The sequence below is a fragment of the Serinus canaria genome, chromosome 1, assembly GCF_022539315.1.
Source record: "Serinus canaria isolate serCan28SL12 chromosome 1, serCan2020, whole genome shotgun sequence".
Taxonomy (NCBI): domain Eukaryota; kingdom Metazoa; phylum Chordata; class Aves; order Passeriformes; family Fringillidae; genus Serinus; species Serinus canaria.
This window is the reverse complement of record NC_066313.1, coordinates 49,959,243-49,975,762: the sequence shown is the minus strand read 5'-3', so window position 1 is coordinate 49,975,762 and position 16,520 is coordinate 49,959,243. Positions and strand designations below refer to the sequence as shown.

Below are 16,520 nucleotides of genomic sequence, written 5' to 3'. Positions count from 1 at the left end.
TTTACAGTATGGTTCAAAATGCAGAGCTACTGCTAAATAACAGACCACTGGAAAACATACTGGGAATAATGTACTTATGAAGCAGCTTACTGAGAAGTTCCTCTGCATCCTCTTAAGGTACAGGTTTCTTTGTCTCTGCCATAATCTTTTGTATTCCTTTCTCATATTTTTTTTAAAATAGGGAAAACATTTTTCTGTCTTTTGCAGATTTGTTCTTTGTGAGTACAACCCTTTTAATTTTCTCAAACATTAAATTTACTTCCCAGCCATGAAGATATCACAAATTACTTTGCAATGTTGAATAATTGCAATCAGCTGCAAAGACATTTAGCTAATTCCCACCCTCTGAGACACTGGTAACTCCTGAACAGTGTGTGGTTACCAAGGGAGGCCACCAATCTGTTGTTGTCTTTTCTGCAAAAGCTCCTTTTCAGAAACGATCTACAATTCTATAGCCAGTGGGACAGCTTTTCTTGTTTCTAGATCTAGGAAGCTCAGGGATAAACAAAGGATTCTGCTTAGATTCTAAGAACTCCTTTGTTCTGACATTTCTCTGAAAACCTCACTGCCAAAGCCAGCCAGCTTCTTTCCACCTCTCTAGCTGACTATTGGAGCTGTTTTGGGACAAGAAAAATGAACAGGGAAAAGCAGGAGCTTTTCCACATTTTAATAATCAGACCAGAGACACAGTTTCTCAGGAAATGGAGTATCAGACCTAAGGTTCATTAAAATGATTTTGTCTTTATGAACCATTTTATTTGGGAAAATTATCTATGCATCCATTTAATAAATTCAAATGGGAAGCTCCCGCCCACCCCTAGATCTACTTTGAACATTCAGGATATTTCAGTAGTGACTTTACTCATCATACAAACTCTGAGAGAGTTATATATGAGCTTTATCATGATGGACATAAGTAATTCAAGTTCCCCTTTAATCCTTTCCATAATAAGATCTTTCTTCTTTCTCAGCTCTCATGTTTTTTCCAAACCATTTTCCTTCTCTTCTTTCACTGTCCCTTGAGTGAAAACAACTTCTTCTTGTCACTCCTCATTAGGAGCAGTCAAGCAATGCCCAGAACTCCTACTAGAAACACTCCTTTACCTGTTTAAAAATTGTATGTGGAGAGAACAAGTGTAAGTTCCACAGCTGAAAACAAATTCTAAATATCCTTGCAGTTTTCTATTGAGTGTCTACTTTTAAGCAATTTCCTGCCCTTCTTTAAGCTACTGACATTGACTGATGAAACAGCACATTCCCTCATAATGCCCACAGGAAAACATTAATTGGAAATGAGCAGTTTGATGTACAGGCAGTAGTTTGGATCAGAGTTCTTCCAGAGATACAGGGTGGACAAAAAAATTGTTTTAAAAAGTGAGAGAAATAAAGCACTGAAGTCCTTTGACATCAGTTCCACCCAATAAATTCATGTTTAAACCTATCAAATCCAACATCTTTTCCTCTGCTTCTGTCTGGAAATGGTTATCAATAATTTTACAGCATTCCCTTAACATACTGTATTCTCATTTTTCAAATAAAAGAAATCTATAGTTTTTTTACAGCAGGGACTGAAGAAAATAGTCAAACATTCTGCTTGTAAGCACCTGGAAGGAAATATAGACATGAATAGCAGTCTACCAAGATTTGTCAGGAACAAAGCTTGTCATAACAATATAATTATTATTCATCACTAGACAGCAAGTTCTGTATGTTGGGGAAAAGCAGCACATATCATATAGCTCGAGATTTGTAAGATTCCATAAACTGTCACTCAAAAGACAGTCTAAGAAAACCACACTCACAGGAGTTGCCCACAGTACTTGGTGAAATAGGACATAAGAATTCAACAGAGGGGTGAAATGAGCAGTCCTGCAGGGGTCTATCCCTATCAGTGCAATTATTCATGACATTTTAGATGGAATAGAGGTCCTGTTAATTCTGTAGACCACTGACAATGTGGGGGGATCTCAAGGCTGTTGCAGGACACAATTAGCATTCAGGTTTTGGCAAGCAAGTAATTATTTCTGGGAAATATAAAAGAGTTCAGTAAGAAAAAAATGTAAGGTTCTAAGTGGAGCAAAAATAATCAACCAAGCATGTCTTGGAATTGAAAACAATTAGGATAACAATTCTGCAGGGAATATTAAAACAAGACTAACACAAAAAGACTGGACAATACCATTTTACTGTTCAAAAGTCAGAATCACATCTGATGCATCAGAATGAGCACAGATCTTAGAATTGTAGAATCACAGAATGGCCTGAGCTGGCAGGGACCTTAAAAAGTGGGAAGCTGGAAGGGACCTATCCTCTTCCAGGCCCCATAGGGAAAGTCTGAATGAAAACTTAAAAACTAAGCAAAGAAATGAAGTATTCTCTGTATTCACATTTCATGAAACAGGAATTTATGGGCTTAAACTGCACAAAGGTAGAGCATATGAAGTATCAGAAACATTGTGAGGAAATGGTGTGACATATCCACCCACCGCTGCAGAGCTTTAGAAACAGATTGGTCAAATTCTTTTCCTTAATGTGTTACATTAATGCTTTTTGTGCAATGTGGCTGTCATGGAGACTGGAAGTGATCAGTCCATGATGTGACACTTGTGACACACAAATTGGTTAGTCTTGTAATAGGATGAGCATGAACAAGCATTAGCAATCTCACATCTTTGGGGTAGGTTAAGTGTAGCTGATAAAAAAAAATCACATCCAAGGTATTGTAAACTCAGCTTGCACTTGGAAAAAAGATGAATGAAAATAACTCAAACTTGTACATTTAACTGTTAAAAATTCACAGACTTGTAAAAAGGCAAGTACTGAAGCTTCCTTAAATGTGACAGGGATTCTGTGTTACTACAAACATCCCTGTTCCAGTCATGTCCCAGCAAAGCTGAAAGTAAATTTTCAGCAATAGAAATGGACATGATACTACATAAAACACTATTCTAGGTGGGAGGAAGATATCCTTTGCTAACAGTGATTCATATTAGCAAATGAGGGCATTTAGGCCTGAGCCTTGGAAATATATTAAGATGTCATGTACATTGAGAAGGGTTTACAGAGAGGCAAGAATGTTGCCTTTCCCCCTTACCAGGAGGAGACAGACTTAGAGCAAGCTCCTGAGGTAACACATTCAGCATTAACTGCTCATACCCTCTTTTCACACGTCCTGGAGAACTGGCCAAAATGATGAATGGAGTACTTTTGCAAGCTGCCTGTCTTGTATCCCAGCAGTGCAGGTTAGGAGGCACCAGCCTTGGCTAGCCCAGGGTCAGTACCAGCATGAGCACAGCAATCAGGTTTTGAGCTAGTTAGCACATGGCTTGTGTCTGAAGAATAAGTTGTGTTGGGCTCCATGCTAAGGGGAGTGTTTACCTTACCCAATTTCAGCTATATAAAATTAGATACATTTCTTGAGTTTATTATCAGAGCTTCTCTCTGGTAGACATCTTTCCTGCATGACATGAAATATAATATTTTCACAGGAAAATATTTGGGACATTTTGTAAAATGAATAGTTAGAATTGTCATAATCACATAGTATAATCACAATCATTTAATCTGGAAAAAAAGTGTGATTGGCCCTTCTTGTTGTTAGATCATAGGAAAATATTGTAATAAAGGAACTTTTAAAGACAAAGAAAAAAAATCTGGAATATTTTGGTAAAAAATGTCCACACAAAAATATCTGATTTTTAATTATTATTTTTTGCTATACATACCTGGCTTTAATTCAAAACTGGAATTACTTTAGACTGCAGAGAAAAGAAATCTGGAAGTCAAGCATTAAACTTCTTTACAGACCTGAGGTAAAATGTACATATGAAAATGTTAAAGGACAGAATTTGTAATTAAATCTTAAGAAAGTATGCATTCTTAAGAAGTTACAATATCACACAAACATTTGCATTTAGTCCTTGGACTGTTATTAGTCAGCTTACAGTGCCCAAGACCCTCTTTTTTACACCTGTTATGTGTCTGTTTCCTACAAAAAAAGAAAAAAACTAGAGATGGTGGTAGAATTTTAACCAATGAAAGATAACACTTCAGTAGCAGACTAAGAGTGTGGTACTTATCATTAGGAACTGTGATGAGTTCAAGGACAATAGACAGGTAGAACCCTTCTCAGGGAGGCCAGGGAAGTTGCCTCTGGAAGGCAGACAATGTCAGTGTACCAGATGGGTGTTGCATGGCTAGTGTCACACACCCTGCTCCAAAATGATGCTGTCCCTGAGCTCAGCTTGGCCACTTCTATCCACTTGCCTGCCTTGCATCCTTGCTGTACAGCTGCCTTACATCCAGCTGTGCTCCACACAGTGAGCATCCTGGGGTGGGGGGAAGCACCTTGAGACAACCAGGAGCCATCACTGCAGTCCTGTTTCAGCCTGAGTCTCAGGGCCCCTCCAGTGCTGTGGCAGCTGATTTCAAGTTTTCCTGACATGGTATCTCTAAGTTATTCAGTATATCTGGATGTTTATTTGTGACTTAGTCCACAGTAAATGAGTTGACAGTAGGAGGAATTTTTGAACCCTTCCCAGGGGAACTACTTCCATTGTTTAACCTGGATGTATTTCAGGTGATACAATAATGATACAATAATAATAGCAAAACAAAGAAAATAAGAGCTCAACAAGCCAGAATGTAAAGCATGGAACTGTGTCTGCATAGGGATAACTCATGTGCTGTGGGCTGTACAGAAATGTACAGTTTAAACATTTTCAAGGTGTTTGATTGATGACAGCTGTAGAGAACTAGTGATAAAGCAGCTGAGCTTTTGATGACACACTTTAAGAATACTAAATTCCTTATATAACCTGGTTCTGCATGACATATGTATTCATCTTATCTGTCACATATTCTCTTTTTGCCTTTGCTTTAGGTTTTTCCTCCAATCATGCTGTCATGATGGACATGACTCAGAAATTTATTCCCCTAACTGCCCAAAACCATGTGGGATTTTCTTTCATTTAAAAACAAAAGACAAAATAATTGCAAATAAATGAACAAGGACAAGAATCAGGGAACCTATCTGTTTGCCCAAGGAAATAGATTTCCATAGATTGTGAGCTCTTGCCCTTAAACAGCAGGTAAATGGACTCTGCAGTTTTCATTTTCTCTGTTGAGATATTGCAGTAATGGGAGCTATTATGAGAAATCTAGATGAAGAAAAAGACACACATAGGGTTTATGTTTTTTGTTTTCCAACTGACTTATATTTTTCTGTTTCCTGGATATCTAAGAGATCGACAACAATCAGTTTCTCCTTTGATGTCATGGGAGCAGGAAAATGTCTGAGACCTAACTGGCATTAATTTAACCTAGATTTCTCTTCCCATCATAGCAAAAAAGCTTGTCTTCACACAGACCATACATGGAATATAAACACATTGAAGATGACCATTCCACTTAGTATCTAAAAGAATTGTTAGATATCCAAACCAGACTGACTCATTCCCACTTACACTGAGTGCAGGGAAAAGAAATGCCACAAAAAAATCTTGTGCCCTTGAGCTCTGACATGTTCAAATTTTGAGCCATCCTTTATTTTCTGTTTTGGTTGGTTTTTTTGGTCTACTAATCACATGGACATTCGTAACAAATATTTATATAGGTTCAGCTCTGTAAATAGTGTTGAAGTAGAAATTCTTCACAAAATGTAAGAAGGCAAAAATTATTTGACTTTGCAAAGTTTAAGCAGCCTCAAGCTTAGGTCACTGACCCCAAAATGTAAATTATAGTTACAGACTGCTGAGCCTTGGGAAGTCACAGTCAGTCAGTGACTGAAAGACCTAGTACCTTTTCATCCTCCAGGATTTAAGGAAGACTCAATTTTTTTCTCTAAGTGTTCTGTCAAGGCTTCCAAATGTGTGGTTAATATCATTGTGTGCTGTTTTTTTGGTTTGGTTCCCTTTAAAGAGAATTATTTTTAGTAGTTTGAAAGTAAAATTCATCGTAAGTCTGAAAACTTAGGAGCAAGTACCCTGGGTCAGCCATTTGATGTTGAAATTTTCTGAATGCCATGAGAGTGCTCATTACTTCAAAGATAAGTTCAAAGGATAAGTTCATTTTGCTTTACATGAGGGAACAATTTGACCTTATTATTTTGATATTCTCTCATTTAAATTAGTAAAAAAATCTTAAAATTTTGTAATTTTAAGGTAAAGGAACAGGGGTTAAAGTCATGATGTAATTAAAGTGGATGTCTTAGGGTTTGCCCTTTAGGTTTAAATGGTTCAGTAAGTTATGGCTGAAAAGATTTAATAAATACTTCTACATTTTGGTAAATTCTGATGCGATGAATTCCAAAATGTGTGCATTAGCTTTGAATCTGAGTTAGCTTAAGATGAAAGGTTTTGATAAGCTCTGAGAAAAAGCAAGCAGCTTGTAAGGAAATGGACCCCATGTACAAGTCAGTCGCTGTAATGCCACGTCGTTTGAAGCTGTGTCTTAATTTTTCAGAGCTTGCAGCTGATGATATGTTTAAGACAGCCCTCAGTTCTGGCAGGGCTGGAAGCAAATGTTACTTCAGTACTGTCAGAAAGTAAAAAACTAGCAACATGTGAAGTGACAGAGTTATATTCTGAGCAGTCAGTGAGTTTGAAGTTACAGCTTTCTGACCTTGAGTCTTCTGCCCTTGCAGCTCCCTTCTTCTCTCTCTGGTACCCTAAACCTGAGGCCAAGGGGGAGCCTCACTGCTTGTAGCAGACACTGTCAGAACACAGCACATGCCTCTCTGTAAACCTTTTCCAGCTCTATGATCGCCCAAAATCTCTTTTCTACTAATGCAAAGTTTGAATCTCTACCACCATTTTCAGGCTGTTCTAGTCTCAAAAGCACTGGCCACAGCTGCAATTTAGAGAGCCTAACAAGTGTGTTTGTGTGCACACAGTGCTCTCTGTTTTTCCCTATATAATATGTAAGTAAAAGAGAAGACAAATCTAAGACTGCAATAACCTGTGAGAATTGTGGTAGGAAACAGGTCTCACTTCCCCCACTGACACCAAAGACAGGAGAGAAAGCATCTGTGTAGTTCAAGCCCAGTTCACAATGGACAGAAATAATGATGTTTTTGGGGCACCTGGGCATCCCCAGGTGGGCTCTGTGCAGTGTCCAGCCAGGAGGTGCCAGATGTCCCAGAGGTACCCTGGAAGAGACCTGACAGAGCACTGTGGGCAGAGCCACAGAGTCCTCTGGGAAGTCATATGTCCACAGCTGTGGTTTTTGGCCTGAGACCAGGAGCAGCACACAGAGATTCTGTTTTTTCTTGTACCCAAGTGTTCCCTCCATCCACATGTACCTTCAAGATATTCTCAGCTGGGTTCCTTACCTCATGAGTAATATTTAAGCCATGTTTCTCTGAACATGCTACACTGTTCGTACCTCAGAAGGAAGCAAGCAGAAGTGAAGTTGCACAGAAGCTGCTTGGCTCAGAACCACAGGTTGTGAGTGGGTACCAGTGAGGATAGCTGCACCCTCGGCACGGGCTCCTGAGGGTGGGTGTGCTCAGTCAGCCCACAGTCCTGTGCTAAAACAAACTCAGTGCCCGCCTGACTCAGTGCTGAGCCAGGCGTGCAGGTCTGAGTGCATGGGAGGGGAGAACAAGGGTTTCTGCCTCTGGACTCCACATACCTCCTCAGAACCTGGCACAGCTGCTTAAGCAATACGCTATGGCCAGGCAGGTTTTGCTTCCCTAGGGATGTGTGATTACAGTCCTGAGTGCCAGATCTCCAGTCTTGACTTTCCACTCCCATTTTACCACTCCCACTCCTGTTTTTTCCACCTGGCAGTGAGGCTATGGTGCTGTCATGAGATTTGCATCAAAATTTTTTCCTCCCTGCGATGGCCATCTGTTTCTCTAGCATTCAGATAACTTTGGGTCAAATATTTTCCTTTTTTTGTCCTCCTGAAAGAACATCCCTCAGAGCACCTCCCTGTGGTGCTCTGTGGATTGAGTCTGTACTTGGTTATTGAGCTGTGGACAAAAGTCAGTCTGTAAGAGATGATGCCAATATCATTTTTTTGATTGGCATTGGCTAATTACACTCACATTCTTAGTCATACTAATTGAACAAATTGTCTTGACCTGGGAAAGACTTCAGAGTCTGGCAGTGTAAAATAAAGAGACAAGCTTAAAATGAAAAACCTGACAGGCTTCTGATAAAGAAGACTGAAAATCCAGAAATACATATCAGAAGAGGCTTTAAAAATGGTATTTTGGAACCTTTTTTCTACTGAGTCCCCTGTTTTCCTATAAACAGAATATGTTTCTTTGTGCAGGTGAATGTGGAACTGAGCCTTAAGACATTAAGCTCTTCATGGCAAGTATCTTGTAGTCTCTACACAGCCTTATTTTCAACAATCTCTTTAAGAAAACACATATTTTCTTCTCATTTACTCATTTTCTTCTTATTTACTCTTCTGATTTACTTGACCATTTTATTTTCTAAATCTAACTTGCCTGTGTCTTGGTCATTGCTTCCTTCAGAGATTCACAGTTATGCCCCCCATGCATTTTCTTCCCTATGAAACGGAGATAAACCAGTGAGAGACAAGGAAAAATTTCCATCTTGCTCACTCGAAGGGACCAGGGAGGAGCATTTGTGTCTAACTTGTCCTTGTTTATCTAATAATTTGCTCTAATAAATCATTGTCCATGGGTTGTTTGCATATAAACAGGTTCTATGAAAGATCACACCCTGTTTATAGCAATTCATTGACTGGAAAGACACTATCTTAGCTACTTGAATTGTTATATTAAAAGAGTTTCCTTCAACTCTGGACAGAAATAAAGATCCAGCAGTAAGTGTATTACCTGGTAAACCATTTCTAGTTTAATTTTCTATAACTCTTATTCAATGAAGAGGCCTGTAAGAGTTTTTGCCTTTTTCCACAGGTGCCACCAGTGCTTCTGGACAAGCAGTTTTCAGAATTTACGCCGGATATCACCCCTATTATTCTGGCTGCCCACACCAACAATTACGAAATCATCAAGCTCCTCGTGCAGAAAGGGGTGTCCGTGCCCAGGCCCCACGAGGTGCGCTGTAACTGCGTGGAATGTGTCTCCAGCTCAGATGTGGACAGCCTCCGCCACTCTCGGTCCAGACTCAATATCTACAAGGCTCTGGCGAGCCCGTCGTTGATTGCTTTGTCCAGCGAGGATCCTTTCCTTACCGCTTTTCAGCTGAGCTGGGAGCTGCAGGAACTGAGTAAAGTCGAAAATGAGTTTAAGTCAGAGTATGAGGAGCTGTCACGGCAATGCAAGCAATTTGCAAAAGATCTCCTGGATCAGACACGGAGTTCCAGGGAATTGGAAATTATTCTTAATTACAGAGATGATAATAGCTTGATAGAAGAACAAAGTGGTAATGATCTTGCAAGATTGAAACTGGCAATTAAGTACCGTCAAAAAGAGGTGAGTGTGCTGGAGACCATTTGAGCGTATTCAGTAGTAGTAATGTGATAGATAAGAGCCTGAAATACATCCTTTTAACTGAGACAAATTTCTGCTTATCTTTTTTTTGTTCTGCTAGGTTTCTGTTCCTTTTATAGTTTTAATTAGATGGATTTGAATAGTTGTTACAGTTTGATATCAGAATTCAAAATGTTCTCTTCTAGCACAGATTCTATAAAACATTTTTTCTTTTACACCTGAATAGACATAGTCTTCAGTAGTTGTGCTCTGAAGTGATCTTCAGTAATAGGGTGAGAAAAATATAAAGCATACTTTAAATTAACTTGGACTGTATCTGACAGAAAAAGGCAGCTGTGTTTAAACACACTCTAGAGGTACCGCTGTAGAGACGTTTCTTCAAAAAGTAGCTATTACAGATACTGAAACAGAACTTTCATAGCCGTGCATGATTCCCAAAAATGTTGGCATTCAGATTCTCTTCCAGAAAGAATTCAAAATAGAAATACCTGGATATTGGTCCATGGCAGTTAAAAGTTCATACATTTGCTTCACCAATGTGTACATTCAGTTGGACTCAGAGGAGGTCTGCATATATTGCTGAAAGTACTCTGGTTCTTTTGTGTGTGCAAAAGCAAAAGCAGCAAGACACAAAAATGAGTTAGGAAGACAGTTCCCATGCTATTTCCAAATCTTCACCTAATCCTTGCATATCATCATGTCAGAATATGTTGTATTATTTTATTGGGAAAAAGTACATACCAAGTCAGCTGAGCTATGGAAGTTTATAGGCAAGACATATTTAGCATTTGTTCATATTCACTACAGCAAATGCTTAAAAAACTTCTGTGTTAAATTGTATCACTGCTAAATCTCTGTTCTGAAAAATACAATAGTAAATGTGTTAAGTTACTAAGTATGGTAGAAAGGTTTGAAGAAATAATAACCAAACATTTAATGGTTCTTTTGTTCATTTGAAATATAATTTAGTAACCCTAAGAAGCTACTGTGGAGGTAGGGAACTTCTGAAGTACTGATGGAAAAAAACCTCAATTGGTCTCTGACTTCATAAGTCTTCTAATAAGCATTTTTTCCCTCAGAAAATGTATTGCATAATTTTATGTTTTATCGTATAAAGTTTCAGGCAACATACTCACTGCCTTCATAAATTATTTTCAGATTGTACTTTGCCAGATTTAATAACCATTATTTTTGTTTCTTTAACTGCCAGTCCTGTCTTACAGTCATATAAGAAGCTGAAGCTTGGATTTCTGTTTTCACAAGGATTCATGTATTGAAATAAAATTCTGACCTCTCATTGTTTGTTTAGTTTTTTTAAACCATAAAACAAAGCTTGAATTTTTTTAATTTGAGATAGAGACAGCGATAGGCATATGTAGGGTGAAATGGTTTTTATGGTTGCATCTGATTGCTGTGCCTAATTAAGTTGCAATAATTCAGCTGATTACATAATTGATTCTTCATAATAGAAAACATTAGGCCATACTGATTTAGTGAAACAATTCCAAATCAGTGGATATTTTCTATTTTACACACATTTTTCATTTCTGTAAATATTTCCCACTATCCCTACCATTTGATTCTCACTGGAGTAAAATGAAGGTTTACTAAATGTATTCCACAATGTTTTCCATACTGGTTGCTGAAGCAAACAGTAGCCTCTGTTCAGTTATTTTATTTCTGATTGTTACTGCAGTATTCTGGGAAGTGCAGCTCTTAGATCAAGAGACTTACCTCAGGCACAATAATTGCTTGGATTCTAGCTGTCCTGGTCCATTTAGATCATGCTAAAAATCCATCATCAGGCTCTTTCTGTTTCTTGTGTTAAGGATGTTACAGGAGACACAGCCTCTGGCTGAACCCAGCAGCCTCCAGGGTCAGGGGATTCTTTCAGCTTGGGCACTGGAACCCAGCCAGGAGCTCTTGGTAGTACAGTGTTTTAGGCAATATATTCACTGCTTTTATAAATTATTTTCAGATGGTGCTGTGTCAGACTTAACAATGACAATTTCTGTATCTTTAAATGCCTCTCCTGCAGCAAAACAGCAGAACAGATGAGAATGCATTGTCTTCCCCTCTTATCTTACAACCCATCCCTAAAATCTCAACCTGCTATTACCAAAGGACATTCTAATGCCATAGTGGGGCTGAGGTCAGAGCTCCACAAATAAGCAATCAGGTCTAGTTGTCCAGATTGTCCAGTCTCAATCCAAAAATTGCAGCTAAAAGTGACAAAATTGTAAGGTGTGTGTCCTTTTACATTGTGGTATTATGATTACGTGCTCAGGAGTTAATTATTACTCTTTTCCTTTCAAGCTGCAAATAATACAAAAAATTATTAGCAGTAATTCCTTTTGGCATTTTAAGAAACCAAACATGTTAGACCTAAGTCTTGTAAAGGGGTGCAGTAGTCTTTGGGTAATATAACTTGGTTTAATCTCAAGACACAGGATGGTGTAGAACAGCAGATTTAGGGTACTTGCAGAAGCATACAAGTGAATGGTGAAGAATTTTTATTGTGTAAAGAAATGAAAATTCACAGACATGAGTAAAGAAAATTACCAACCTCAGAGTTTTTGAGGGCCTTCCAAAATGACATGATGCTTGAAATGTAGATCTAGAAATGCAGAGAAACAGAGAAAGTCCCTTGAAATTCAGATGATCAAGCAGTGCTTTGTGTAGTGGTCTGCAAGCCCCTGGAATAACCCTGTGTTTGTGGAAATTGAGAATGTACATTCATTTTTAGAGCTCTCCATGCTCTCCACTTTGCTGCTGAAGTGGGCCTTCCACAAACCAAGAACATTATGCCAATTGGATTTGAGGTTCTCCTCAGTGAAAGTTGCTCATCTCTGCATCTCCATTCCTTTCACACTTGCCATAATGCTGTGATTCACATTCATGTGCTGTCAGAAGGCATCTCAGTGGTATCGATTCTCATTCCATGCAGTCAGGTCAGAGGGAACCTACAGTGTATTATCAACAAAGAAACTTCCCTCATAAAATCATCAGTCTTCTTCACTAATAACTAATGAAGTTGAAAGATTTATAATCTCAAGTTTACCTTGCAGGATAATGTCTGGCAAGACTGTGGATAATAGCTGTTCAGAGTTATGGGCAGAACCAGGAGAGTATCTGCCAGAATATGTGGGGTTTTGTAGCATAATCCATGGGACAGAACAACCAAGGTGCTATATTTCTTCTGTTCATTTTGCACCCCTGGTGCTGTTTGTAAGCAAAGAAGCTGGTGATGCCTGTTTCTGTGTTGCCTGGGCTACAACCAACAGCAAAGAGAGGTTCCCTGAATCACACAGCCACCCTGCACTGGGCACAGATATTTTGTTGTGCAATTACCTGCTGTTTAATATTGTCTCAAGTAAGGAAGAGTTTGGTATTATGGAAGCTGCCACAAGTTCATTGTGGTAGATTCTAAGCACACAATGAGCAGTGGGAACTAGGTTTCCCTGGTTTCTGAACCAAATGAAAATGTTATCTGAATTAACTGCAGCTCCACATAAGGCTGTAGAAGGCAAATCCCAAACCCTCTATGTGGTTCACAAGCAAATCTGAGTTCAAATTAATTGCAAACCTCTGGTGCAGCAATGCAATCAAGTAGAAGAGAGTAGTAGCTCTCTTTAGTGATTAGTAAATAGTCATCTTTTCCACTCATTGCAAAATGTGTGTGTTCTTGTCATATACATTCAGAGTTTTCAAAAGAGATATCACAGCAAAAACCCATTTTCTCTCACTATTCAGCTAACTTTGTTTTAGTGTTGGTTGTGTTTAGGTGTTAAGCAAACAACAGCAAAAATCTGAAAAAGTGCTTGCTACAATGCTTACTAATTTTCCTTACACATGAAATAAAGAAGGGGAGATTATTAAGGCTGCATCAATATCATCTGGTTCCACTGTAAGTTTAAGCAGTGTGATTTAAATACTCATAGTAGTCTTTTATATCTCTGTTTCATTTTGCCTCATGCTAAATGCCCCATTTAATTTAAGCTATGCCTGTATAAGCTCAAATACAGTAACAGGATGAGGTAATAATTATTGGTAGTACTGTCTTATTTTGCTTTGGTATTAGACATTCTCATATCAAAACAAAAGAAATAGGAATGTTTAAGTATGGAACTGTTGAGCTTTTCTCTCTCACCTCTCACATGAGCACTGGCTGGTTTGGTTTGAGTCAGGTTCACTTTTTTCTTTTGTTTTATCTTTTCCATTCTTAGGTTATGCTGATCATCTTTCTCTTCCTTGACAAATACACAGTCTCTGGTAAATTTGGAATACCTTACATTGTAAATAGGATGTAAAGAGGTTAAATTCTGCCTGTTTCAAATTTGCAGTCTGGAAAGATTTTAATAAGCCTTCTTCTGCTTTTATCTTAAAAAACCTGAAGTAAATGCATGGCTTATCTAGCTTCCATCCAGTGTTATGAGTCATGTTGAGACCTATCTAAAGAAGCCAGAACTAAGTTTTCTAAAGTTTTTCTGATCCTGAATTAGCTTTTTTAACGGTTTGATTTAAAGATTTCTACATTTTACCTTCTCTCCCTGTTTACTAGACATGCAGCTGCTTAACTGCTAAAACTCTCCCAAACAGCTCTAGTCAGACTTCTAGATGCTCTCTCTTCCCAAGGGCAGTACTAGTTTTTCTGAGTTGTGAGCAGCTGCAGAATGTTTACTAGCAAAGGGCAGAGTGAAAAAGGGAGTGGATTTAACAATCTGATGTATTTAAAGAATTAACAAGAGCTCAGGCCTTATTAGAAAGAATTTCAGAGAAAATGTTTCAGGGAAATCAGCTTCAAACTAAATTAAACACTAAATACAATAATATGATATTCAGATTTCCTGGATCAATTCAATGTTTCTAGGAAAGTGATGCTGAAAGATAAAAAAAAAAGTTTTTTGGTTTTGATAATAAAAACCATCTGTTTACTTCTGCTCAAAAGAGGACTTTTTAAAATGGAATCATCAGTTCTTAGTTTTCTATGCAAAATACAGTCTCAGTGAAATGAAAATGTTTCACAATAATGTCAAAAATTCAGTGAAGTTTTCAATGAAAACATGCCTGCCTAATCATTTCAAATCTGTTATTTCATGTCAGTATCTAAACACTTCATTTCAATGAAATAAAGGATTTTGTTTGTCTGCTGTTACTTGTAAATCCACCTGGACTTGAACATGTTTGCCAAATAAATTCTCATAGCTAATATCATCCTTATCATTATTACAGAAACCAGTATAGGCATGATAGAAAGCAAAAATTACTGATTTTCAAAACTATTTTAGAAATTCCCAGAGAAAATAATTTTGAACTGCTGAAATGAAAAGTTGCTGTGTTCTTAATAATGTTTTTAGTGTTTCATTATAATGAATTGCTCATTAAAAGTCTTTCAGTTCAAAAACATGAACTGCTGACTCTGTAAGCAGGGATGACTTTGGAAAAACAACTTCTTAAGGATTGTTCTGTGTTTAAAATTAAGCCACACCTGAAACGTAAGCAGAAACACAGTGGCCATGTGTAGCAAGTCACTGTGTATATGAGTATTTGTCAAAAGGTTTCAAAGGTGCACTCAGAAGTCTCCATGTAAAAAATAACAAAACCTCACAAAAACCAGACTCTGATAATATTTGGACATTTTTGACACCAAAAGAGGGCATGTTTAGTCTATGAATTTTTTAACTGAGAGGAGTGATATATACACGTTTGGGTCCGTGTCTCCAGAAGACCCATTTCTGCTGACTCTCAGCTATAGTACTCACAAAATTTGACAAACATTTTTCCATGCTGGAGTCAGGTACTCTAAACTAGGTCATATGTTTGCTTTGTAAATCATGTAAAAGTCTCCGTGTTTATAGGTAAGAAGTCCACAGATTGTTAAATAGTATGAATTAGGTGAGCAGATTATCTGCTACACATACAAAGCCTTCTTCTAATTGGTTATAGAATCCATTCAGTTGAAAAAAAACCTTTTCATTCCAAGGATTAACCCAGCACTGCTGAGTCCACCACTAAACCATGTCCCTCAAACTGACTGAGAGTGCAGTTACTACCCTCATCCAGATCATTGATAAACTTACTAAATAGGACTGGCCCCAACACTGAGCACTGGGGTCACCCTTAGTGACCAGCTACCAACTGGATGTAATGCAATTCACCACTATTCTCTGGGCCCAGTCATCTGAACAGTTTTTTAAGCCATGAAGTGTATTCCCATCCAGGCCATGACCTTCCAGTTTCTCCAGCAGGAACACTGTGGGAAATGGTGTCAAAGGCTTTACTGAAGTCCAGGTGGCCAATATCCACAGCCTTCCCTCATTCAGGTCCCCTTGTTATAGAAGAAAGTCATCTAGCCAAGCAGAACTAAATGAGATGTAGGTGTCCCTGTGGATGATGTACTTATTGGTGCTAGGAAAAAAATGTTCCTAAATCACAGGTCACATCTGCTTAATATAGCATTTGGTTGTGGTGAAACAATTTTCCTAGAATATGTGAACAAATTCCTTATACAGTCAATAGACAGAGGTATGCACAGAGGGAGATCCTGTCTGTTCAAGATAAGGCATCAAAGTTCATTCCAGAGACATCTCTCTCTGCTTCTGTGGCTGGATAAGGCAACAGTGTGCTTCATTTAGAAGGATTACTACACTAGGCATTGAAAATGTAGAAGCAAGTTAGACAATTTACAGCATCAACTGCAATTTCTACCCTGTGGTAACAGAGACTTTGAATTCTGTAGGCACAGAGCCCACATAAGGGGAAATTAATTTCAGCAATAAGTAATTAATGATGTCTCAGAAGTCATCAGTAACCTTTAAATGCTATATGCTACACCTCTCATCACAGTTCTAGTTAAACTATTCATGAACTAAGATCAGCGACTTTTTATTTCAAACACCTGGTGGAAGTAATTAACTCAAAGACTAAACTTTCTGTTAATGAAGTGTAATGGATATCACTCATTTCAATTGCTTTTCTGCATCTTCATTATAAGAATTCTTGCTGGGATATCTGCCTTAAACAGGAAAAACCAGCAGTGCTAACCCCTAACCAGCAGTGCACAACCCTTCTGCTGAGACTGGCAGCA

The 16,520-nt window shown here is 38.2% G+C and overlaps 1 protein-coding gene across 1 annotated transcript in view; it reads left to right on the top strand.

The window, feature by feature from the left end:
* Nucleotides 1-16,520, top strand: part of TRPC4 (transient receptor potential cation channel subfamily C member 4) — a 129,317-nt gene that overhangs the window by 61,099 nt on the left and 51,698 nt on the right. The window contains exon 3 of the mRNA XM_009102902.4: nt 8,897-9,415. Coding sequence (XP_009101150.3) covers nt 8,897-9,415 — 519 coding nt within the window. The remainder of the gene's footprint in view (nt 1-8,896; nt 9,416-16,520) is intronic.